This window comes from Gallus gallus, chromosome 3, assembly GCF_016699485.2.
Source record: "Gallus gallus isolate bGalGal1 chromosome 3, bGalGal1.mat.broiler.GRCg7b, whole genome shotgun sequence".
Taxonomy (NCBI): domain Eukaryota; kingdom Metazoa; phylum Chordata; class Aves; order Galliformes; family Phasianidae; genus Gallus; species Gallus gallus.
The window spans coordinates 107,587,566-107,614,582 of NC_052534.1; the positions used below are offsets into that span (position 1 = coordinate 107,587,566).

Sequence of the window (27,017 nt, forward strand, 5' to 3'; positions counted from 1 at the left end):
GAAGTGAAGTCTTTGATCTGCTACTGAAAGAGTGCATGACTGTTGAGTGATGAAAGGTGCATCCAAATCTTAAATAACTCTGCTTAAAGCTGAACACCAGACACGTAGATCCATCTACCACTCTAGAAATCTCAGTCTCTGATTTGGAGTGCTCTATTAACGGGTTGGCTGTTTCCTTTCCAACAGAGTCTTGGTACAGGAAGGGGTATAGCCCTAACTTGCCCACAGGAATGATGAAGGAATGCTTTATGTTGCAAGAAACAATGCAGCCAGCACCTTTGTGAGGCTTTTTGTTTAAATAAGAGTTTACCTCCTGCTTTCTTGGTGTTTCTTTTAAACAGCCAAAGTATAGTGCACAGAATGTCAAGCACTAGAAGGTTAAATCAGAATTAACTTGCTGCCATATGAACACGTCACATTCCTTTTCTTTGCTCTTTGTGTTACAGAAATAATATATTAGCACTGCAGCGTCTTCGGTAGAGGGGAACAGAGCTGATCCTGTGGTTGGGTTATGAAGTTAAGCTCTAAAATCCCTAATCCAAACTGTGGGATAATGAGATGTGAGAGGCTTTTCTCAGGTCCAATACTGATCACGTGGTGTTTGTTTAGTAAGATGGGAGTGTTTTCATGGAGATAAATGCATAGATTGAGCTAAGTTTCATGCCACCCTTCAACACTTGAATTCACAGTGATTTGAAGGGACCTCGACCAGTGCGTTTTAAGCTATTATGAGATTTTTTGCTCCACCAAAGCTATATGTGGGTATAGTTTTGGCTTGTCTTTCCATCCCCACGTTATCCAGTGTAATATGAAGAGTACTTCTTTCCTTGAATGTTCTTTTCAGTTGTGCAGTCAAAAAAGGCTATAATTCAGAGGATTAAACTCTGCACCTCTGAACTTAATGTCTGTGCTGACACCACTCTCCAGAAACGTGCAGTAATTTAGGTCTTTGCTCCCACATCCATGCACAGCAGTGCAGAAATACCTGCAGCCACTCTACGTGTGCCTTGCCATGCACGGAGCTGGTTATCATGCCAACAGTTTTCCAAACCAGATTCTGTGACCGTCACCACTGGGGAACAGCCATTTTCTATGTTTTTTTCTTCTGTAAGTGACTGACTTTGATGCTGAAATTGAAAGCTCTTGAGGTATTTTATCCTTCAGTGTAAGAAGATGAAGATAGAGAATGCCTTGCAATTGTAAGGCATTTCTAGGGCATCTTTTCTGACCACTTTAAGTGAAGATGGTGAGCGAGTTAGAAAATTGCTAGGGTGCATGAAGGCATGGGTAGAAGTGATGAGAACTTGTTTTCACATGACATCCTACAAAAAGTCTATTTTTCAAATAAAAGGAAAAAAAAAAAGGAATGAAAAATACCACAAGTCACCCATTTTAAGATAACAGAGCTCATCATATCATAAAATAAAAAAGTCTGTGGTTCTGAAGGACTGACATGCCAGCTTATTGCAAGCCTTGTACTCATGACCTACATATGCTCTTGGCCCTGGCACTGTCCTTACTTCTCTTCTAGAAGGCTGAAATTTTGTGTTGTGCTAGAACCCAGGTGTGACTGCACCCCAAAATGAGATAACTTTTCATCATCAGAAGCCCTTGTTTTCAACTAATTCCCATCCACACGGAGACCAGTGGGCCTATTGTCTGTTTTGACCCCAGGGAGCCTTGCTGCAGATCTTTATTTTGCTCACCCAGTATCACTTTATTCTTATCAGTTCGTACTGAGGCTGTTGATTGCAGGTTCCCTCCCATCACTGAGGCAGGTTAGTTCAAAGACAAGGTTTAATTACACTTGGCTATTGCACCAATTCATTGTGTTGACTGGTAGGAACCACCATCAAACTTTTTTATAAAAGTTGAGCAGCATGAATTCTAAACTCCATTTTGTAGACTGATGTCATTCTTGGTTTTCTCTGTAAATTCTTGCCTAAAGTGCCATGATTTAGAGCTTATTAACTGAATATACATATGGCATATCACGTGTTTGTGCGTACATATATACATTTACCATGCAACGTAACAGATATTAGACAGATGAGAGGATTCTGCTTTCCTTGGTGCACAGATCACTGAAGCAGTGAAGCCATCTCTTTCTTTTCTCCTGCTGACTCAATCCCTTTGGTCACCATCACCCTGCAAGCCAGTGATCTAAAAAACAAGGACTGGCGGTGACAAAGCATCAGAGGGAGGCTAAAATCCGTGTGGCATATGACATAGAGAAAAGGTCACATTGCCCTGCATCAGCCCTCTCTTAAGTCAAGTTAATTAATGGCTCTTTTTTTTTTCTAATTCAACTGGATGGGCCTCCAGGCAAAGTGCTATTTGTAACAGCACTGCATTCTGGAGTCACCCAGCTTGATGCTGGCTATGCCCCTTCATGTCCCTGTTTTCAGTCCAGGAGGCATCAGCTCAGCCCCCCACTCACTTTGCAGGTATGTATATTCCTGCCAAGTCACATGGCAATCCTGATCTAGTCGTCTCTCCTCCAGAAATCCAAACCCTAGCATATACACCATGGAGAAAAGCAGATAGGAAACACAGAGGAAGACTCAGTGTGAAGCCATAATAACTTCAGACTTCACTACTTCAGCCTCCCTAACTCCTCTGTGATGGAGAGATGGCCTCCTCTAGCACATATCAACTGGGCAATCCCTCTGCATGCTGTGGATGAGCATCTTGATGGGAGAGCTGTGTATGCATGATGTGCTGGGGAGAGCCCTTTCTCAGCAGCATCCTGCAGCATTGCATTTCCCATAAACACATGAGGTTGTAACCTCACTGATCTCAAATATTAAGGCTACTGTTGAAGAGCAGAGTTAGGTCCAGCATCACCAGCCAAGAGAGGCACTGGCTGGACAGGGAAAGGAGATAACATTTAGAAGCGTCATGGTTTTATGGTTGTTGACCGGTCTTCCACATCATGACTAGGTTGGAGTTGTTCCTTGTCTTACTAGTAGCTCTTTCAATAAGCAGCCTCAAATTATTTTTCTCTGCTTAAAATAATTTTCTAGTGGAAGAAAACACTAGCATCAACCTTGCAAACTGCAGCAAGTGTGCAACAGATTAAGAAGACACAGCTGTGAAAAAAATCAGCAACCTCCAACAATGCCTGGAGAAGGCCAGATATTTCCATCAGCGTCTGCTTGGTCTTTACCTCTGTGTAAGCAATTCTGTGATAGGACCAGAATTTATAGTGGCTGCAGTTTTCCATGCTCAGTTCCTTCAGTGTGAGGCATTTCTCTGACTGACGTGGCATGTTCCTTCTGATAGATTTGGCAGGTAAATCTACGGTCACAGCAGCACTCTCCAGGGGCAGACGTTAATGGCACTGGAGGCCACACCCATGCTAAAATAAATAAAGCAGTAACAGGCCATAGGATTTGAAACTCAATTCTCTGCTCTGTGGAACTGTTAGAACAGCCCCTGGCATCCTTTTGTCCTGAGCCAATTAATGATCTCCCAAACGAGTCTTGGGTGCAGTATGGAACATAGTGTATGCCAAGGAAGATCCCAATTGGTATGTTGGATGAATCCATCCTGTTCTGAAAGATGAGAGACTCTAATAGATGAATGCAGCCAGGCCACGTCAGTTGGCTTTGGTGTCTGGCAATACTCCTGGGCACGTTTAATTTACTAGTGAAGATGTAGCCAGAATGTCTCTTCAGGACCATCCATTACTTACGTATTTGTGTTGAACTTGATGTTTTTGTACCACACTGATTGTATCCTACTGCCTCTGGTTTCAAAGCTCTTATTTTTCTTTTGGCTGCTATAGCTGATTTGAGGCGTGATCTGTTGTCCTTATAAATCTGTGCTGCATTGACTTATTCAGTCTTCAAAGATGCTCAGATTCCAAGAGTTGCTTCTTCTTCTTCTTCTTCTTCTTCCCTTCCCTTCCCTTCCCTTCCCTTCCCTTCCCTTCCCTTCCCTTCCCTTCCCTTCCCTTCCCTTCCCTTCCCTTCCCTTCCCTTCCCTTCCCTTCCCTTCCCTTCCCTTCCCTTCCCTTCCCTTCCCTTCCCTTCCCTTCCCTTCCCTTCCCTTCCCTTCCCTTCCCTTCCCTTCCCTTCCCTTCCCTTCCCTTCCCTTCCCTTCCCTTGCAGCAGCAAGTGCAGGCTGTGTCCAAAGGCTGGACATACAGCAGTGTAGGTACACCCTCGGTTCCCTGTAGGGCTCAGTGCCTAAGTGATAAAGCTCCCTTTCTCTTTCTGCTCTTTCACCTCTAAGCCATTTGAGGACAGTCTCACTATCAGCTTTTTTGGAGCACAGCAAAGAGGTGTCCCGCCTTCACAGACCCCAGCCATGATACTTTTCAGGAAGATAACCTTAAAAAGGTCCTGTTCCAGCCCAGTGGAACTAAATGATCGCTAAATGATCATATAAACTGTACCAGCAGTAAACACAATCTCCCCTGAGCATCCTATTCTGTGCTGAGATGGCCAGTAACACCTGGAGTAAGAATGTGGACGTGGTGCCTCACCATTGCGGTGCAGGCTGTGACCATACAGATGTGATCAGCATCCATATGCCCCCTAGATGCCTGCTGGACACTCGTGCAAAGGTCAGGTGTCTCTAGTACTCTCCCAGAAGGTTTTTAATGGAGAGAGCCACTTGCTTTTGACCCTTCTTGTAATTTTATGAGGCAGAAGCCCCCCAGCCCCAGGCAAGAAGCCAGCCTGCCACTAGCTATTCACTTTAAAATTACGATGAAGCTTGAAATAAAACACAGCCACAGACTGAACCCACTAACCCTCAGTCCAAAGGTATTAAGGCTGCTGGTTGATTGAGACAATATCTAGTTCTTGGAAATGTTTTGCTTCTAGCGTGCTGGCTGATTAGGAAGGGAGGACGAGGCGAAAAAGATAATGATTCCGTATTTGCTGTGGAAATGGCAAGTGCAATTAGAATTGCCAACTGAGTTGTGATCAAAATTCTGATTAATTACTTACTGCTATTTCACAGAGAAGAAATTAGTGCGTATCTAATTGGCATTACTGAAATGTATTCCGTGCCTCACTTGCATAAATTAAATGTAAAGAATAAATCTACTGTGTGCATATGAGAGAGAGAATGAGAGGGAGCTAAAAGAGAATGCATTTTACTGGGCAAGATCTGCAGGTGGTGTAAACCTGACCTGCTCCCAGATGTCTCTGTATGCTGAGGCTCAGACCTGAGGTGCTAAGAGAGATGCTTTGCATCTGGCTCTTTGCTGGGAATCTGATATATAGAAAGAGGGTATCAAACCAGAGGATCACAGCATCCTTTCTTCTTGTCTTATCAAATCTCACTCTATCAAACCAAGTCACAGCAGTATCAAATCCTATTTTCAGCTCGCCGTGCCGCGGTCCCCCCTGCAACCATACCATCAGAGACTTCCTATCACATGATTTTTGCTTGCTTCTTTATTTCAATTCCAGCCCTGCACATGCTCTAGGCATATACACAATAATGGCAATTACACATTGTACAAAGCACATCAATAATTTCAGTAAGAAAGAGAAGGAAAATGCAGAGCTATGATTCCAGTGCTTTAATTGGCAAGACCACATTATGTCAATGAAGTGGGGCTGCAGAGGGCTGATGGGATAAATTCCCTCTCTCAGTTCCAGCATCCAGCATTGAAGTGCCCACCATATTCTTAAAATTAAATGCGTGCATTAAAAATGTATCTATCTGCATTTATTTTCCCTCTGGTGTCTTTTTGCTTTTCCTAACAAACAGAATCTCACAGAAAAGAAAAGCAAAAGCGACCCAAGGTCGGTGCTTTGGCAATGCATCTATAAGACCTCTACAAGACATCTTGGTCTATAAGATGTCATGTTGGTACCTTGACAGAGAGGGCTGTTGATGTCAGTAGGGATAAAAGGACCCTCCTCCTCCACCCTCTTACCCTTCAGATAACTTTTATTCTCTAAACCCAAATAGGAGAAAAGTTGCAGAAATGTGGAAGCAAACTGGCTCTCTCCTTTTAGTAAGCTGTGAAATTCGCTATTACATTGAAAGTGGATATCCTTCTAAGCACTGAGTCAATTCTTGCAAGCTATAGATATACCTGGGCTGAATTTAAAGGATCACATCAATACACTGAAATTATAGTGAAATCGTGCAGCTAAATTAGTTGCCTTGCTGTCCCTTGCCATTATCCTTGCTATTCTTCACCTTTTGACTTTCCTCACTGTATTTGTATGGAAGCATATACTCTAATCATAAATATTCTTTTTTTCTTTATTATTCTCTTCATAAGGACCTGATGTCCCACCTCTTTGATAAATATTTCACTTCTGGTCACTTGAATCTAACAACATCATTATCAGTCCGCTCTAATGTTCTTTCTTTTCCTCTTTTCCTATCTGTGCCTGTCTTATCTCCATGATCGACTTTTCTGTCTCCCTCCCCCTCCAGACAGCTTTATTAAATTCAGATCTCTACTTCTGAGGTCTCTGTGTCTGAGTGTTTGTGCCACGTCAGCCACCAAGAGCAAAAATAATCCTAAAAAAAAAAAACCACCACAGAAAGATTCCCTCCTGTTCTTCCTTCCCTCAATCTCCTTGGCAGCACTGGGATCCTTTCTACAGTACCTCCTTCTGGTTGGGTATTCATATTACAGACCCCAGGACTGTCAGAACTGTTTACTTTTCTTGGATGTCAGGGGAACGCCCTTCGCAGAAAAATGTGAATGCATTTTTGACCACTTTTGAACAAGTGCTTGATATACTGCACTGTCCTATTGGGAAGGACTTGGGTTGGGAAATGAAATCTCTGCTAAAAGCTCTTCCCCAGGGAAAATATACATAAAGGTGATCCTGTGGTCTTAATAGAGAATGAATCATAGCGTCATAGAATGACAAAGGTTGAAGAGGACCTCCAAGGTGATCTAGTCCATCTGCCTGCCTACTACTGATATTGCCCACTAAACCATGTCCCTTAGTAGAACATCTACCCGTTTCTTGAACACCTCCAGGGACAGTGACTCACTCACCTCCTGGGACAACTCATACCAGCACCTGACCACTCTTTTCAAGAAGAAATTTTTCTTAACAGTCAATCTGAATGAGTGGTCATAGTCCAGATGTCTTGATACGGCAGTGTAAAATTTAGGACTGGATTGGACCAATCTGCTTTCTGCCCACCCAAATTAGTCTTTGTACCCCATACTTAATGTAATCCACACATAGAATGAGCCTTTGCATGCTCAGAGGATATAAGCATGACCTACAAGGCTTCAGCTAGGCGTCCCCTGCAATGGCTAGGTGAGATGTGAGGACAGAGCAAAACCTACCAGACAGGTTCTTCTTAGGCTTTTTAAACTGACTGGCTCTTATTGGCACCCTGGGAGCTGAAAGCTGCCTTCTGATGGCCCAAACCAGCAGAACACCCTTTCACATTTCTGCAAGACAGACAGCCTGCCAGACAACCTTATCATTTGGTACACAACAGAAAATGGAGAATATTCTGATACTGTTGATGCCATCAAATAACAAAGTAAAAATCATGCTTGTGCTCATGTTATCATGTTGTCTGGAAATGCTGGTGTTACATCAAAAAGAGTAGATCCCAAATTGTCCATATTGTCTTTTTTTTTTTTTTTTCATAAAAAGGTTAGATAATATAGACTATTATGCATGAAGAGCATCCTGTAAATACCATCAGAATGCCTAAGCTCAGCAGCCTTGGGCAATCCTATATTGCTCTGCCTATCTTAACTCGGTTTCAGACCTCTTTTGTTCACCAGCACTAAAGCACTAAAATGTCTCAAAGAAACAAATGTGTTTAATGCACCTGCCTGGCTTCCTGCTCTCAGCTAGCATATTCCCACATGATAGTGTTGAATGAAATTTTGTTGCAATTGAATATTTGTATGCTTAACCACATATTCGGGGCAATGGTAAATAAATGCTTAGCATCCCAATGCTCAAAGTCCCTTCTCAAGTCTCAAAGATGTTACTGACTGTCATATTTTAGGGCTTGAGCATGAGCTAAGGACCCTCAGTAAGTTTATACAGCAATCATAGAATCATAGAATGGCCTGGGTTGAAAAGGACCACAATGCTCATCTGGTTTCAACCCCCTGCTATGTGCAGGGTCGCCAACCAGCAGACCAGGCTGCCCAGAGCCACATCCAGCCTGGCCTTGAATGCCTGCAGGGATGGGGCATCCACAGCCTCCTTGGACAACCTGTTCAGTGCGTCACCACCCTCTGGGTGAAAAACTGCAATCTGCAGCATGAGATCCTTGCCCCCTGTAGGAATGCAGCTTTATAATTTTATTCTAAGACAGGGTGAGAACCTCAGCTGTCCTACATTGGCCTAAGCATCAAGCTGTCATCGCATGGACCACCTGAGGAAGTGGCCTGCTGGGAATGCATTTTAGCCATCCAAACAGAGACATCCAAACCTTTGCAAGCTCAAAAAGCAGAAATCACAGGGAGAAGCAGAGAGCAAATGGTTTTCAGTTTTAGTCCCTTCAAGCACCAGACAGTGGGCTGTTACTTCTCTTTTCAGCTTCCCATCGCAGGCTGGGATGTTTTCAGACTAAACAAGTCCTTGTAACTGAAACCCAACCATCATTTATGGAAGTACCCCGTGCAGCATGGCTAATAAATAAAAAGTTAAGAAAAATAAAAAGACAACCTTGCCACTATTAACAAAAGACTCTTCAAAGCTATTCTTTTGCTCTGGGCTTTTACAATAATAAGCTGAAAAAATACATTAGAGAGCCGACTCCTTTCTAGCCACTTCATATTTCATTTTCCCTCTCACTTGTCTATTTATTTTCATGTCTTTCCTGATTACTTCTCAATTGTAGAAAGACAACATTAGGCACAATGAGTTTTAAATATACTCCCTGGCCAAAATAACTCCAAGGGCTGTCTGAAATTTCAAACGACTCACTAGTAAATCAGGAATAAAATGCAAAAGGAGCCATGCCTACCCGTCAGAGTGGGACACTCAGGACTTCATGGGTGCTTGCCGTGCTCTGCTAGTGTAGTTATTATTTTTTTCCTTACATGGGCACCTTACCATGCAACCAGGACTCGATTCTTTCAATGTTATGTTGTAGATGAAGATGTACATTTCACTATCTGGTGAAATGTATCTGAATACAACAGATGCTCCAGCTCCAAATCTCTGCTTTTGTCTGCCCAGAGGACTCTGAAAGGACAAGAAGAGGGCTGGGACTGCCTAAAACAAGCACATGGGGTTATATTCAGAAGTATTTTGAAAGCTGTTTTCTAAAGTAAGCCTCAAAAGCTCCTTCAAACCATTTTGCATGTGTGTGATTCTATGTATGAAAATATCGTTACGATCACAGACCTTGTTTGAATAATTTTCAACCCTGGTGGTTTCTCTGGACATACTCCAAACAGTGAAATCTGTCCCAGTAGATGTATAAAAGCCTAACAGCAGATAAACTATAATTTGGAATAAAGCCCTCAGAAGCCTGATCTAACTTTGTGGTTAGCCTTGCTCTGAGTGAGAGAATGAACTAAGGAACATCCAGAAATCTCTTCTGACCTATTTTTCCTGGGGCTCAGTGTAGGTGCTTTAGGACTATGCCTACAAATGCACTGGAGTTTGTTGGAGCTGTGTTTGAAACAAATCTCCCTTCATCCTGTGATTCCAGAGGTTAGAAATTAATTTTATAGGCTCTTGCTGTTTGCTCAAATGTCTCATTTGCTATTACTTTTCTATTTCTGTGCTTTCTGACTTTTCCCCTGTTCATAACCAGAGAGCACAGCTACTTTAGAGGTGTGCACAGAGCAGCAGTCTCCCACTGATTTCAAAATGCTCAATGAATACCAATGCCTATAACTCTCATTATTCTCTGAGCTTCCCCATCTACATCATTAGGAGGTAGGTTTTTGTCACCTAACTTAGCTGTCCAAAAGACAGGCTTTCAGTCTGAGCTAGCTACCTGGCTTCCCCATGTAGAACTAGAGACAGATATCTCCAGATGTGATACAATCCATCCAAGGGAAAGAGAGAATGAATGACCCTCTAAAAGTCTCCCTCTAATGATTATTGTCTAGATGAGCAGCTAGACAAGACAATTAGCTTAGACTAGATGCTTAACATTTAAGCAGCTAAAATGGATGTGATGAATCCCATTCCATGTGCTTTAGTAATGACTCTAGCCTTTGTATCTCAAATTTTATCTCTTCGTATGTTTTCATAGGTGTTCAGATTCTGCACTACGCTCTCAGATCCATTTCGACTTCTAAGGCTTAAAGTACTTGCCTCCTATTACTGTTCATTCTCATAAATATGTCATGATATAATATAGCTGTCTGTACCCGTAATGAACTCCTTCTGCCTTAAGATTCAACTTCAGAGCCAGTACAGGACTAATATTGCTAAAAAACACACTACTGTGTCACACGTACTCTTGTGCTGGTGAACCTTTCTGTCACGAGCACAGGCTCTTCAGCTGAGTAAGGTACAAACAACATTTTAACTTTTTCTATAACTTAGTTGAGCAAAAGAAAGAAGGAAAAAAGGGGGGGAAAGAAAGCAGAGATGAGGCTGCTGATAAAAAGCTATTGGACAACGTAGGGAGGGGACTCAAGAACTCACCTCGCCCATTTGACCCATAGGTACCACTTGTACTTACACTGCTCCAAAGGGAAACCAACAGAACTCATTAACAAAAATTCCCATTGTAGTAGTTTGACTAATTCCTAATCAGTAGGTTTCAGGGCCTTGGTTTGTACTTATTTATTTATTTGCTTGGTCAATTATTTAACATTTTAACCAGAAACATGATTTTGAAATTTCTAACCTGTATCTCCCAGTTGGAAACAATAATATATATATTAGTGTGTATATATACTATATACATATATATACATACTAATATATATATTAGTGTGTATATATATACATATTCGTTCTCTCCAGATTGGATGTAGGAAACCAACCTCCCTTCCTTGCTTCCTGCTTATCTTTATCAATCTTCTACAAGCTGACCATACTACTTCAGTACGTTAATGAAATTGCTTCATACCATTCCTTAGTTGGTGTATTTGGGGGGAAAAAGGGCTTTTCAATAAAATAGTTTTAGTGAAAAATTTTATAGAGTCCCAAAACACGATCATTTCTCAGATTAAGCTGAAAACTTAGCATAATTTTGTTATTTAGTCAAAATGTTTCATTTGCTCCTGAACAACAACAAAATGGGGAACTGTTTTAGGGCAAATGATGATCTCTGGTCTTCCTCTCCTACACCCATGACTTATAAAAATAATTGTCATTTTAAGCTCAAATGTAGCTTGAATACTTCCAAAATGTACACGTATGTGGTGTTTTCCTTCTGGCTCATTTCTAATGGAAAATTTGTCTCTTTTAGAGTCTGTTCCCAGGACCAAAGACCTGTTCTCACTGGGCAGAAATGATAATAATAAATAGTAAAATGGAGTTCCTTGCAGATTTTATTTTGAGGCCGTTCATTTTACCCCCAAACTTTATTTTTGCAGAAGAAAAGGATGATTTGTCTTTGCAGTAAGTGCCAGCCAAGAAGGGAGAGGGAAGCTGAGAACCTTCCAGCCCGTAACAAAACCTGGCAGCAATGGTCTTAACAGAGTTCAAGTTTATTTGACTAATTCTTTCACCACTTGTCAGAGAACATACTTTTGTTTGCAGTAACAAAACGACCTCTTCCCTCTTCCATTTCTCCAGTGAGTAGTGCCGGCACTTGTGTGGAGCACACATTACTGCTAACCGTTACGATGTTTGCTGTCAAACTCATTTATTTATGCAACTGCTGTGGAAAGGCCTCAGGCCCATAAGCAGCCCTGAAAGATTTCAGAGCCCTGGTGTGGGGTCATGAAAGGGAAAGCAAGGGGGAGGGCGAAGCCTCCACTGGTTATGAGAAAGGAACTGACACAGGAAATGGTCACATATGGCACAGATTTATTGTGTCCGGGACTTCCCATTCAAAACTCATTATATCCGCAGCTCAGAGCAGTGCATGGCACAGCCACATTCATTTTGGGGGTCTGGAATCTGATGAAATTGCTGTTCTGCTTTGGGGTGGTGGTGGCAGTGTTATCATTCCTTGGCCTGGGAGCCTGTGGTTGGAACCATGCCGGCAAAACCTCTGCTGCTTGCTGCCCCTTTGCATCGAGCAAAGTGCTTTATCTGAAGTTTCATGCTACGGCTTTGCTGGTTTGGGAGAGGAGAAAAATCCTTCTGGGCTTTAAATGCACCTGAAGGAAACCAGGAGTGACTTGAGGGGAAATGTAGTGGGAAGAGCTTTGGTACCAACACAAGAAACAGATTGGCATTTGCAGAATAGCTCATTTTTTCAAAGGTGAAATAATTTGGGCACGAAGACAGTTCCGTTTGTGTTTTTCTCTTTTAATTGTCTTTTTTGGGAGGCAGTATCCCTCCCACACCCAGCTGTCGGCTCCTTGAATGATGGCTAGTGGATTCATAGGGTTGTGGGAATACTTTGATTGCATTTTTCTGTTTGCTTCAGGAGACTATCTAAAAAGCTCTAGTCAGAACCCTGGGTCCTAGGTGCTATACAAATCCCCCAGTTGGTACCCTTTAGCTATGCAGTGATGGGTCCTCCAAGCCCTGTGGGGATCCATGCTCTCCTGTGAGTGTTCTCTGCATCACGATGGACAAGAGTAATTCAGCAGTTCTATCCTTTCTCTTCCCGTGCATAATATAATGCCAACTTACATCTCTTTTGTCTGCATGTTAGAGTTGTTCCCTGAATAGAAATCATGGGAGACTTAGTGTTGCTAACATGGCTGACGTGACTCAAGTTCCCCGATCAATAATGGTAACGAGGACAAAAATCCTCTCTAATTCTGCCTTTCTAAGAGAGTTTATTAAACTGGTGATCAAACTGCTCTGGAATCGTGCTGACAATAGCAGAAGCGGGCTTGATGTGTACTACTCCTGGGTCAAAAACTGCTTGGGAATGGGCACAGTATCCCCCTGGTCGCTCCTGCTAAAGAGAACTGCTCTGAGACAAGATTGGTCCCAGGCAACCCAGCAGATTCCAAAACCGTTCCTAGGTAATAACTCTAGAGGTTGTTAGGACAAGTAAGGAGCCAGTCCAAAAAAATCTGTCTGCAGGTGGCCACTACCTTCTAGATGGTCAGTCCCTCTGATAGTGCAGGGTGTGCCATACCAGCTCAAGGGCAAAGAGCTGGCCATAGCATTGGTGTTGCTTTAGTTTTGATGGATGGAAAGCCTTTAGAATCTCATTTCCAGTCTTATCTTCAGGGCACGGACAGCCAAGTTATTCCTCTGGTGGCAGCATGGCATCTTAGAAATGCTTTGCCCCCATAAGCAGTTTGACACAAGGCTGGGCATCTCAGATGGATGTATTCATCTCACCTGAGAGGGATTAAGCTATACCTAGGTCATCCTCTCAAACTTTCTGATATTCTGTGAGTTTGATATCCTCTCTCAAATGCAAAGACCAAAGATGTTATCTTTAACTCAAGGAGTTCCGGAGTTTTAAAACTCCGACAGCTTGGGGAACATTTTGGGAGAGCACTGCTATACAAACATCCTGTTCTCATACAAACTCCAGGCACTTCCTTTTGACCACTGCTGGAGATCATCCTGGCTTAGATGTGCCTTAAGAGTCTTCTGTGAAGACTTGTGTACTTTTTTTGATCAATGTATTACTACTATACCATCTGGGAACTGGAAAAGTTTGCAACTTTTTCATTCAATATCTTTGAAAGATATACTCTTATCTGTAGCACATACTACTTACCTCTTAGGCACAGGCAAGCTCTGAAGTGTTAATGCTTACATAATGCATATATAGGTATTTGAAGGATAGAAATAATACTTTATTTCATAATGAATAAATATTATCAATGTGTGGCCATATCCAAACATGAAAACAGTAAACATAAGAACAAATATTTCATGTACTACACCTGTTTTTCTATGGATATGTATGGCAAAGGAATGGATCTCAGGCTTCATGGTATTGGTGAGCTTACACTACAGTCTTTCTTCCTGTGTGTGCACTAATAACCATCTTTTCTCTGCTTGGGCATCCACTGCAGCAGAATTTGTATGAACATAGTGTCACTGAGTTCCCAAATGTGACTGAAGTCAGCTAGGAAGTTCAATGGTTTTTATGAAGGAGTGATAAACAGGAGAACTTAAAGCCTCACACACGGTGTGATCTTATGAGGCTCATTTCCTTTAAAAATCATTTTCCTTAGGAGAAAGAATTAGCAGCCCAAAGCAAACACTCTTTTTATATGCACACGGTCCCTGGCACATGCATATATTTATGTGCATTTGTCTCACACACATGTGGTTACACAAACGTATGAGCAATCACACTCACCTCCATGCACTGCTGTGTGTCTGTTCCCAGCACACACGGTGTGCAAAAACTTCCTGGCATTGCTTATCATAGAGTCATAGAATCACCAAGGTTGGAAAAGACCTCCAAGATCATGCAGTCCAACCACCAGTAATTCCCTACTACACCATGTCCCTTAGTAGCCATCTAAGCATTTCTTGAACACTTCCAGGGTCAATGACTCCACCACCTCCCTGACCAGCCCATTCCAGTGCATGACCACTCTATCAATAGAGAAGAATTTTTTCCTAGCATCCAACCTGAACCTCCCCTGGTGCAACTTGAGGCCATTCCCTCTCATCCTATTTCTAGTTGTGCAGGAGAATAGGCGTATCCATATATTTACCCTCTACGTGGACACTGGTACATTCAGTTGCGTGATATTCCTAATTAACAGTCAGCGGGATTTCTAAAAATGATGGGGAATGACTTGTCTCAGAATGTGCTGAAGGTGACAGGATCGCTTGCACTTCTGCACATGAAGGTTTACAAGATGAATGCCATTGGTTTCAAAGGATGAGCACATAAGCACGAGGAGCCTGTGCAAGGGATTAGATAGAAGAATGGGGTCCAGAATTATTTACAGGGGACATCTGAACTCGAGAAACATAGAAAACCTTTTGCACGACAGAAACGACTGACCTCAGAATAATTTACCTTTGCAGACTGCCACATTTCCCAAGCCCTGTTGCTGGGCCTTTCTTACTTCACATTTGAATGTCAGCGGGTCAAAAGGAACAGTTAATGCTGATGAATATTTCCCCCTCAGCAAAGATATGTGCTGGCCAGCCCAAGGCCAATGAATCGCAATTTCTAAACAGCGTCCCATTTATCTCTCCTCTCCCTCTCCCTCCCCTACTTGCTTTTATATTTTTGTAACTATAATTGTAGTTAAATTAGAAATAACTGACGGGCAAATCCAGTCAGATGGAAAGAAAATTGCGGGAGATTTATTTTATTTTGATAAAAACCTGACGTTGCCTTTTGTTTTTGTCAAAAAAAAACAAAAAACAACCCTACTGTATTTTTTCCTTGTACCATGAACTGTGAGATCTATCATGAAACGGGTAAAAAATTATTGAAGGAAATGGTGGTGTTAACCTGAAGGGGAAAATCATTAATGTTGATGTATTTCATTCGATTTTAAATGTAGAATTTATTTTATTTTATTTTATTTATTTGGCGTTGGGGAACTGGGGAAAAGGCAGGAGACTTGCAAAGGACTCTGTGTGCCTTTAAGTCAAAACATCTATTTTAAAAGCACTCTTCCCTCCTTCCCTCCCGCTCCATTTTTCTAAATAAAGGATATGAGATGTTGTTGTTGTTGGCTGTTTTTTTTTCTTTCTTTCTTTCTTTTTTTCCTAAGCAAAGAGGACCCCCTCGGCACATTTTTCTTTTCAAATGTGAAATGAGGTGGAAAATCCTCATTTCACGACAGGAAGGACAAATATTGACACAAAGTTAATATTTGTCAGGAGCCCTAGAAGCAACCTGAGTGCTCAAATCTCATATAGATATATATGTTTGTGTGTGGCCGTGTGTGCGTGCATGTGTATATCTATAATTAAATAGTAATGTTGGCTCGATGGTAAGGGAATCTGCAGAAAGCAAAGGCGCGGATGCTTTGTGTCTCCTATTTCTCTCTTTCATGCACTGAGCAGGACACACATCATCTCCTCCATCTTCCCATCCATTCCTAGGGTCTCCAGTTGACTCATAGAATGAATCACAGAACGGCCTCGGTTGAAAAGGACCACAGTGATCATCTAGTTTCAACCCCCCTGCTATGTGACTCACACATGCCTGATTTCTCTTGCTTTCCCCCCATTTTTTTCCATTTCTAACATAAGTGCAAGTGCACACGCGCACGCAAATAGAACCCGTTTAATCAGATTTCACCCCATTTACAAACGAGGGGAGCTTCTGGAATTTATCACTGTTATTGCTCATTGCCAATGTAAATAGCACATGTCAGTTCAATGTTCGGTGGTCACTCAGTATTTATTAAGCCCTGTCCACCCTGGCCTTTTTTAGAGGAAAGCCCTGGGGCGGATTAGCTGCTGGCCCTGACGCACCGTGTCGCTTATCTGTTCGCATTGATTATGAGAGTCAGCTGTGGCCAGGCCTCACTTTTTCCCTCTCCTCTCAGGCCCCTCTTACAAGCACCCCTGCTTGGATTTTCATGAGGAAATAATCAGATTAGGGCTTCAGCGGCGAGTTCATATGGAGTTCTCTTTCTCCAATGTGCTACTAACTGAATAAACGTGTTTTGTGGTAAATTGCAAATGACATTATGATTACTAAGGCCAGCATGGGTTTCATTTAAAAGTGATCAAAATTGCAGGCTGCAGAAATTGTGAGTGGCAGATAAGGCCGTTCGGAAGGAGACGAGCAGCGATGCGTGTGCATGCATGGATGTGCAGGGAAGTGAGCAAAGCCGTGTGGCAAGGCAAAGGGAAGTCCTAGGAAATCACAAAATATTGGCTGGTCGCATGTCACTGGAGGGAGATGGAGTGACCTGAACGTTTCCAGCAGAGCAAATGAGATCTGCCAACCTTTGGAGCTGGCTGTGTGCTGCAGGGTTACAGCCGGTATCTGCGTGCTGCTTGCGAACAAAGATGCTGCTCCCTCTCCCTTTGCCCCTAGCAGACACCCATTGCAAAACAGCCCTGCTGGTGCAGCTAAAAAGGGAAAGGCAAAGCTAAGAAAAAGGGAGAAAAGGAAAAACAACAAGGTGATGTCTAAAAATGGAGTGTTTTTTCTATAGATCTTGTCTCACTGGGATCTCCTTCCCGAGCGGCGTGTGACATTTGTGCAATTTCGCTGTTTTCCTCTGTGATGTATGGAGTGAGAAATGCTCTTCGAGTCTGCACATGCGGATTCCCCTTGAATTAAATCATAGGTAAATGTCCATGGGATTCAGACACCAAGATGTGGCAGTAAGCAGGATCCAGCCTGCTTTCTCCTAGCTCCTCTCTTTTCCAGCAGCCTGTCATTGTTTTCTAGCAATGGCTTTCCCAGTCGTAATGTTTGTTTATTAAGACGAATGCCCTTTTATTCATTCAGAACTTTGTGGCTCTCACGATGTCTCTCTCTTTATCATTAACACTGAACACTGCTGATCTGTATACACGTCCCCAGAACTACTGAATAAGTGGCTCAGTTAGTTTAGAACTTGGCTGAGCTTTGCCTAATGCGCTCACAAGCACAGCTAACTAGGGGAGAGCGGGCTTGGGAGGAAAGAAGGATTATAGCTGTCTACGGCAGCAAATTCCTCCTTTGATTTTGTTTTGAAGGAAGGAAGGAAAAACAGAAACACACATCTTTTCCTAGGATGCTTCGGGCAGAAATGTTTATGTTGTTGGTGCCTGCATTTGAACTCATTTACTTTTATTCTCTCTTTATAATCAGTGATGATCTCATCACTATGGCCCGAGGCACAATTTCTCTCATGTTAAAGCAGAGACTTACATTTGATCAGATGGAACGTATCCTAACTCAGAGGACTGTATGGACTATATCTCCTCTGCACAGATCCATAAAAGGGTTCTAATGACTCATGTCCTCAGACACTTGGAAAGGGATTGGGTTGCAGATTCTGGAGTATATGGAAGTGCCTTAGCTCCTGTTACATTTCATGAAAAAAGGTTGACATGCTGTATTCCCTAAAGTTGCTTTTGCATTCCCATGGCTCATACTTACAGCTGTAGTTACCCTGAGAGGTCCAAATGACTTAGAGCAATTGTCCTTTTGTCATACTTACCCTTTCAACAGTGGATGCAATTAAGTGTCTAGAATGAACAGGGCAAATGTGTGTAAGTCACTATGAAAGTAATGCCTCCTATTTGTTTCCATGGAAACTACAACAGATGCAAAGAGCACAATAACACTATTTGATGGAGCAAGTTCTCAGCTACAAAACACTGGTTTTCAACAAAGTCACCACCATTAGCATCATCACTACTGATGAACTAGAGTCCACCTAGCTTGCTCATAAAAGTCTACACAAGTGGAGATGATCCACTATTCCACAGCTGTTATGATAGTGTTGTTACTGGGAAAATGTTGCCCAGGCAGTCCATTTTTTCTTCAGTCTGAACAGATGGGAGTTAGAATATGCAAAATTCATAATATACTGTGGGTGTGGTAGGATGGCCCAGCCAAGATGGGCTATGTGCTCCATGGTCTTCAGACTTTCATTGGGGCCTGGCTGTAAGAGAAAGGTTGTCTTCTCTGGCCTGACTCTGGAAGTTCTAGTCTTCAGCTTAGTCAGCATTGTGATGTAGCTATCAGGGTTGACAGTTTGTCTGGGTTCCAGGAAATCCAGAATGATCACCCATTTTCTATCCCAAAGACAGTGCATATCCCTTTACCTGCTGAGGTCTGTGTCTTAAACATTTTCTTCAATGGGGAACTCACCTGTTGCCACTCCATGAACTGATGTTTTGACTCTGACTCGTAGTAGCGACACCATGTCTTGTCACTGCCCCTCTGCTGCCACGTGTCACATGGCAACAAGATGTAATAGAATGTGAGTGGGAAGATTCAATCTCTACTGTCATCCCACCAACATCCATAAACATCATAAAATAGGAGGCATTATTTTCAGAGCAGCCCACATACTACCAGTTCTCAGCTACTTTCAGGTTATGGACTTCTTTGTTAAGCACTGGAATGGGCTCCCCAGGGAGGTGGTTGAGTCACCATCGCTGGCTGTGTTTAAAAACCATTTGGATGTGGTGCTCAGGGACATGATTTAGTGGAGGGCTGTTAGAGTTAGGGTAGTATGTTTAGGTCCTGGTTGGACTCAATGATCTTTAAGGTCTTTTCCAACCTGAGTGATTCTATGATTCTATGATTCCTCAGGTAGATGTAGTTTCCATCTATTTAATACCAACAGTGTCCAGACTTCTCTCAAAACTAGTTAGAATTTTAGCACCTGCAGAAGTGACTTTGAGCACCAAATGGGAAAATACGCCACTGTAGCAGAAACTGTTGAGATGACAGCTGATACATTTTTGTTTTTCTTTCCCCACCCCTGCTTGTCCTTCCAGGAATTTACAGAGATGACAGCAAGTGTATCTTCAAGCCCTCAGTACAAGGCTACTTCTGCAAACAGGCAGATTACGCATTTGTCATCCTGGAAAATTTAGACACCAGTGTGGTCAACCAGGAGCTGTTTCCAGTAGTAGCAGTGACTGGCAGCTTTATGGACACCTTCAGTGACGGAGCTTCAGATGCATCATGTGGTTCTGCACAGCATCCTTCTGCTCTCTTCTCTGTACTGCCAACCACCAAACTCACAACAGTTTGCTTCCCAGACCTAACGCCTCTGATTTTCAGACTCTACCTCCTCAGTGGGCAGAACTCAACCAAACTGCCCCTTGCTATTTTCTACAACGAACCCCTCAGCCTTCATGTCTTCACTAAAGGAAAATATATCTCTCCAACTCCATCTTCCTTCTCATGGAATGAAGGGGCAGGAACCAATTATTTTAGCTTTGAGGACAATCTTCTCTATGTCCTCCTTCATGAAAAGGAACCTGTAGAAATAGTCACTGGCCTTTCTCTTCATGTGGCTTTCACTGTGACTGAGACCACTGGGGAAGAGGGTGAGGCAAATATCATGCACCGATTAGCTGATTTCTTGCAGGTTGCTCGTGATCAAGTCAGAGTAGTCCATCGTGTGCTGGGAGGTGAAAGCATGTTGAAAGTCATCTCAGACAATGCTAGCAAAAAGAAATATCACTGCCCCAACATGATGTTTTGCACGACCTTTCATAGCAGATCTGGATCACGGAAACTTGGGAGAGGAGCAGTAAATGCTCAAATTCTGCAGCCATCTGATGCAGCTGGTCCATCAAAAGTGCTGATTTTTGAATTTGGTGACCCACCAGGACACCAAAGAAATGAGCTTGAGCGTTCCTTAACAATTGACAGTTTAAAGAGCTTGGCCAGAACAATTATCAATGCTCATCAGACTGGAGACCTTCAGACAGTCCTGGGCTTACCAGTTGATACTCTAATGGTGAATCAGCCTGACTTACTGTTCTCAAGAAGAGATAATAGGAGGTAAGTGTGCTCCTGCAGTATCTTAAAAGAAATGCTGATGCTGATTAGAGTGGATTCAGTGAATCGAACCACTTGACCTGCTTAATAAGATACAGAGTAAGTTCCCCATTTACTGAAATATGAGTGAGGTGAAGCACATTAAAAAGTTTCCCTAACAGCGTTGTGGCGAAGTATTAGCTAGAGTCCTGACTCTGATCTAGCGAAATTATCGTGACATTTTCTTGGTGCTCATGGATGTCCATGTAGTACAAAGCTGCCTGTGATATTTTAATCCAGGAATTGAGTTTATGCAAGTCTGCCATGAAATTATGAAGTAGTAGGTAAACTCAGTGATTTTTAAATGAGTTCAAACTATTAAAGCTCTTAACTTCTAAACAATTCAATCTATGAGTGTTTATAAATGTAGTGCCAGAAATGTGTTATGGTAGACAGGTTATTGCCCTAAATAACTCACAGGTCTAAACCTTAGAATCATAGAATCGTAGAATCACCAAGGTTGGAAAAGACCTATAAGGTCATCCAGTCCAACTGTCTACCTGTCACCAACAGTCCTCACTACACCATGTCCCTCAACACAACATCTAAACTTTCCTTGAACACCTCCAGGGTCAGTGACTCCACCACCTCCCTGGGCAGCCCATTCCAGTCCATTCCAGTGCCTGACCACCTTGATTCATATGCTTTAATACTTAAAGCCGAAAAAAAAAAGAAAAAAAAATTGCATTTTGTAAGTATTGTATATACATATTTTCATACATAATATAGAGTGCATGGAAGATAACTTTCTGATGCAGGTGGTGAGGAGACAATGAGGAGAGGTGTGCTTCTGGACCTTGTAAGGACAAACAGGGAAGGAGCGGCTGGGAACGTGAAGGCTGGGGGCAGCCTTGGATGCAGTGACCATGAGATAGTGGAGGAAATGAAAGAAAGAAGGCAATAAGTAGGATTGTAACCCTCAACATCAGAAGAGCCAGTTTTGACCTCTTCAAGGACCAACTTGGACGCATCTCATAGGTTAGAACATTGAAAGGGTCCAGATGTTGGTTGACATTCAAGCATTGACTTCCTCCAAGCTCAAGATCAATGCATCCTCAAGAGTAAGAAATCAGCCAAAGGTGGCAGGAAACACAGAGGGATGAACAAGAAGATAATAGAAAAAATGCATAAATGGAAGAAGAAATTCTGTAGAGTGTGGAAAAGGGGTCTGGCAACTTGGGAGGAATACGGGAACATTATCAGGGCCTACAGGAATGCCACAAGGAAGGCTAAGGCCACTTGGAATTAATTCTGTGGGGGAAGTCAAGGACAACAGGAAGGACTTTTTTAAGTATGTCAGTAGCAAAATGAACATGGGGGAAAATGTGAGCCCACTGCTGAGTGAGGTGGGTTCCCTGGTAATGGGATGCTGAGAAGGCAGAGAAGCTGAACATCTTTGCTTCAATCTCTACTGCTAGGACTGCCCATGAGGAATCACAGACCCTGGAGTTCAGAGAAAGATTCTGGAGAAAGGAAGATTTCCACTTGGTCAAGGAGGATGTGGTCAGAGATGATCTAGGCAAAATCATAGAATCATAGAATCATATCAATGATGTATCAATCATATCAATCATATCAATATCAGATCAATGTGAATTAATCCAAGGATCCTGATGGGATGCACCCATGAATGCTGAGGAGCTGGCAGAAGCGACTTCCCTCTTTATCATATTTGAAAAGTCATTGAGAATGGGAGATAGGCCTGAAGAGCCAATGCCACTCCAGTCTTCAAAAAGGTCAAGAGGGAGGAGGCAGGCACCTACAGGCAGTCAGCCTCAGCTCCATCCATGGGAATGTGATGGAGCAGCTTATTCTGGATGTTATCTCCTAGCAAGTGGAAGAAAAAGAGGTTATCAGTCAACATGTATTCACCGAGAGGAAATTATGTCAAGTGGATGGGGCCAGGCTCTTCTCAGCAATGCCCAGTGACAGAAAAAGAAACACAAACTGGAACACAGGAAGTTCCATACAAGCATGAGGAAAATGTTTTTCACTGTGAGAGTGGCAGCAATGGTATAGGCTGCCCAGAGAGGTTGTGGAGTCTCCTTCTCTGGAGTCATAACCTGCTGTAGGGAACATGCTTTAGCAAGGGGTTGGATTGGAAAGGTCCCTTCCAACCCAAAGATTCTGTGATTTCTATGATATATATATGCATATATGTGTGTGGGTATGTACAACATCAGGCCTGCATCTAATTTTAACAGAACAATGCAAAACAGCCCTGCTCTTGAGAATGATTTCCCAATGGGAACTACCTTTTGAGCTCTGTCAGTTAACTAGTTCTAGAACAGTTTTGTCTGTAGTAATTTTTTATTGATGTTCTGTGCCAAGGCTCAATCTCTGAAGGTCATTTTCTCCTCTCCTCCACAGCAACAAACAGTCCTTTCTGTCCTTCCTTCCTCTGTCCTCATCTTGCTCCTTTGAGCCTTCTTGCAGCCTCTATTTGCAAACCCAGATGGCAGCCCTTATCTGCAGAGAGGGCTGAGAGGAGCAAGGCTGGGAGGGGAGCAGACAGCAGTATATTTCGGCTTCAGATCCTGAATCTGTATTAAAAGCAGATGGGAAATATGAAAAAGGTAATATCCCATCTGCTTTTAATAGGGGACATGGGATTTGATGCCTGGCAACCTTATTGTGTACTCTCTTGATATTGCATAATGTTATTTTTGATGTTGTGCACTACTGAGCCTTACCCAAGTATAAGCATATTCCATCTATGATAGAAAGAAACTGAATTTGTCTAAGACTTATTTTCTCTAATTAATACCATATCCTCTAACTTTCTACCACTGACCCCAGTACCATCCTGTGGTCTGTTGGTGATAGGAAGTGCTATTCACATGCTTAACTTTTCCAGTAGGCACAGTGCGACTTACAGTAGTGGCACATCCTCATTAGGGTTTGTTTCTCTGAGGACATAAGAATCATTGTTTTGACTCGATTTGTTTTCTTTTTAAGTAGTATCATTTTTAGCACAAGTGGGAAATTGTTATTTGCAAGATAAAGTAGGCCAAACTTTGAAGATGATAGAATCATAGAATGAAAGAATGACCTGGGTTGAAAAGGACCTCACAGATCATCGAGTTTCAAACCCCCCTGCTATGTGCAGGGTTGCCAACCACCAGACCAGGCTGCCCAGAGCCACATCCACAATCTTTTTTTATCCAGCTTCACTGTTTTCAATAGCGTGCTTCTGCTATTATGCAGGACACCACAAAATGTGGCAGCAAAATCTGTCAGAAGTTTTGCAGTCTGTGGTAGCAAATGGTATCCTTTATGCTATTCTAAGACATGTTGTAGAGGGTGACACATACAGGATCTCTCATTTACTGTCCATTACTGATGATCAGATCAAAAGGAGCAACAAGAGGAGCCATGAGAGTTACTGTATGAGTCAGGAGCAAGCTGAAGTTTTTCAGGATAAGGTCACCAGAACACTATTAGAAGTCTATAGGTTACTGAACACACTATTATAAGATAGAATCATAGAATCATTAAGGTTGGAAAAGACCTCTAGGATCACCAAGCCCAACCCCAGTCCACTCCCACCATGCCCACTGACCACATCCCTCAGTGCCACATTGAACACCTCCAAGTATGCTGACCCCACCACCTCCCTAGGCATCTTGTGCCACTGCATCATTGCTTTTTCAGAGAAGTGTTTCCTAATATCAAGCTGACCATCCTCTAGCACAGTTTGAGGCCATCACGTCTTGTCATTGTGGGAGGTAAGCAGGGATCACCTAGAGGAGAGGATCACCCTGTTCTGTGCACCAGGAAAGAAGCTTTTCAGCTACATATTTTCAAGCACAGATAGCATTTTCATTGCATTGGAGATTGATCTACTGGTTGTGATTTGGGGAAGCTATTCCTACCTTCCCATCTGAGCATGCTCTGTGATACCAATCTGAGCAGCGGTGATCAAAGCAGGACCCTATGTTTTGTTACAGGGGCAAGAGCAGGGCCAGCTTGCAGCTGCATACTCACCATCTCACTTGGGGAAGACCTGGGATGCGTATTCGAGAGAATGCTAACTACCAAATGGGAGGACCATCTCCACACCTACACACACGTCGCTGTGTGGGCTCCTCTGCTGCGTTATTTATTGCTCCCCATCAGTCACAGCCTTTCTGGAATTACTCATGGCTGACATTTCTGATGCAATAAGGCCACAGATAACTTGTGAAATGAAATCAGGGCTTTCCTGTTGGGACACGTAATATCCCCACTGTCTATCTGTCTCTCTTTAGGCAGTACATGCTAGCACAGGCAAGGATAATGGGCCTGGGATTACAAGTCAGGATTAGTGTACCTATGTATTTTTCAGTGGAAGGAAAAGAGAAACGTTTTCACCCCAGAGTTGTGCAAAATCCAGTCAGGCTTTCAAATATTCACAGAAGCTGCACTCACGCAGGGCCAGCCTTCCTGTGGCTTCAGACTCGTGGCTCCTCTTGCTTCCAGCCAACAACAAAAAGGCCTTTGATCAGCAGAGACCTCCTGCTCATCCTGCAGCTCAGGACAGCTAGGCTGAATGGAGCCTGGGAAACCCTGCTGCAGTCAGGTAGCAAGGCAGTGAGCCTGTGCATCACATTGGCAAGCCTTTAAAAAGAAATATATATATATGTGACTGTTATGATTTTTGATTTTAAATGCTTTTTTTAATTTTTTTTTTGGTATGATTGTAATGTAAGTCCTTTGCTGGGGCTTCTTCAAGCATGGTTCACTGGTTGGGCTCACAGAAAGGGGCGACTGCTGTGAGTGCTGCAGCCTTGCACAATGGGAGGAGATGCAGGGAGATCAGATAGCAGTTATCACATAGCTTTCTCCTTCAGTATATGTCTGTGTTTAAACATATGCTGCAATGTATTCACAGACGGGAATCTCTCTTTTGCAAAGTTTTCCTTATATCAGTATGCACATAAAAGTACAAGAGAGCACAGCAACAGAAATATGGAACAAGTTTCTGTGGGTGTCTTTAGGCAGAATCAGAAATACAAAAGCCAGACAGGCTTCCAGATGCCATTTAGTCCCCCTCCCCAAAGTGGAGCAGAAAACTCACTGATCCCTGGTGGGACTTTAACATGTTGCATACATAAATTTGTAGGCATTAATCTTCCCCTATTAAGAGCTATGTTTAGAGTAGCATGTGAAAGATAATGTGAATGATGGAATTAACAGTGATTGAGACTCAAGCAGTAAAAGTGAAGCAGATTGTCAAGGAACTGTTCATTCAGACAGCAGCACTAATCCAGCAAGCTAAAGGAGAAGAACAACCTTTGTGCAGGTTTTAGGCAGGCTGTTGAGTGTAATTGCACAGGGCTTTATGAAAGGGAGAGGACAACTTTTTTTTACTTGTATAGGAATCATACTTTCCCTCCCAGGGTGGGCAAGGCAAGATGATAAAAGCCCCAACCCCAGAACTGCAGCAATAGAGGCTCTATCAGGGCTTTATCTGCTGCACTCAGCTGAAGTGAATTTGCTGTAAATATCTTGGGAATGTTTCCCAAATGCAAATAGCTGAGCTCCCTTTTTGGCCAATCTCCTATCTCAGCTGGCAGATCTTTAAGGAAGCTTTTCCTCAGTGTGGAAGAACTCTCCATCCATATGTGAAGCAAGTTAGGAAAGGAAGGCAAAAGACAGATGTGGCTGAACTGGGACCTGCTGGCCAAACTGAAGAGCAAGAAGAAAATGTACAGGCAGTGGAAGTAGGGACAGGTATCACGGGAAGAGTATAAGGAAGCTGCTCAGCTGTGTAGGGATGGGGTCAGGAAAGACAAGGCCCAGCTTGAACTCAACTTGTCAAGAGATGCCAAGAACAAGAAAGACTTCAATAGGTACCTCAACCAGAAAGAGAAAGTCCAAGAAGACTTGTTTGGTTTGACAGGAGGGGACTGGGGAAGCAACGTCCCTCCTACTGTAGGTGAAGATCGTGACCACTTGAGGAACCTGAACATCCACAAGTTTGTGGGTCGCAATGACAGTGCATGTCCCTGTTTGTTGCAGGGGAGTTAGTCTAGATGGCTTTTAAAGGTCCCATCCAACTCAGGATTCTATGAGTCTGTTCAGCATCTAGTTAAATTATGGAACACATGGATAAATTTACTGTGAAGCCTAGAAGGTTTCCAACCAGAGGACTGGGATTCTGTAATGGGCTGTTGTAGGAGTGATGGTATGAGAAACCTATTGGGATTAAAGTGGATGCTAAACACATATGAACAGCGTTACGCCTTATAAAAAAGTCATGGTTGTATTGTGTTGTAGGAATCAGGATGAATTTTAGGGTTTTGTTCTTAATTTCTAACTCTTCAAACTGGTAAACAGCAGTTCAAGTGTCTGCCAGCAAGAGGTACACACCGTAGAATCACAGAACCATAGAGGTTGGAAGGGATCTCTGGGGATCAGCAAGTCCAACCTCTGCTGGAGCAGTATGGGAGGTTGCCTATTTCAGACATATTTATGTGCAGGTTGCCTGTAGTGCCACAGTACAGAAAACTGCTGGATGCAGTGGTGTCTGTCCATAAAACTGAGTGCTTGACTTGGGGAAAAAG

The 27,017-nt window shown here is 42.8% G+C and overlaps 1 protein-coding gene across 11 annotated transcripts in view; it reads left to right on the top strand.

Annotated features, from left to right (window-relative positions):
* The window catches only part of PKHD1 (polycystic kidney and hepatic disease 1 (autosomal recessive)), a 230,830-nt gene that overhangs the window by 183,616 nt on the left and 20,197 nt on the right, over positions 1 to 27,017 (top strand). For 5 of the 11 annotated variants that reach the window (XM_040697985.2, XM_040697986.2, XM_040697987.2 and 2 more), the window contains one exon: positions 19,416 to 20,433. The exons of 1 other annotated variant lie outside the window; for it this stretch is intronic. In XM_040697985.2, coding sequence (XP_040553919.1) covers positions 19,416 to 20,433 — 1,018 coding nt within the window. Of the gene's footprint in view, positions 1 to 15,026; positions 15,679 to 17,128; positions 17,264 to 19,415; positions 20,434 to 24,419; positions 24,652 to 27,017 lie in introns of those variants that run through there. 5 more of the 11 variants (XM_040697988.2, XM_040697990.2, XR_005858605.2 and 2 more) reach the window with 5 other exon arrangements.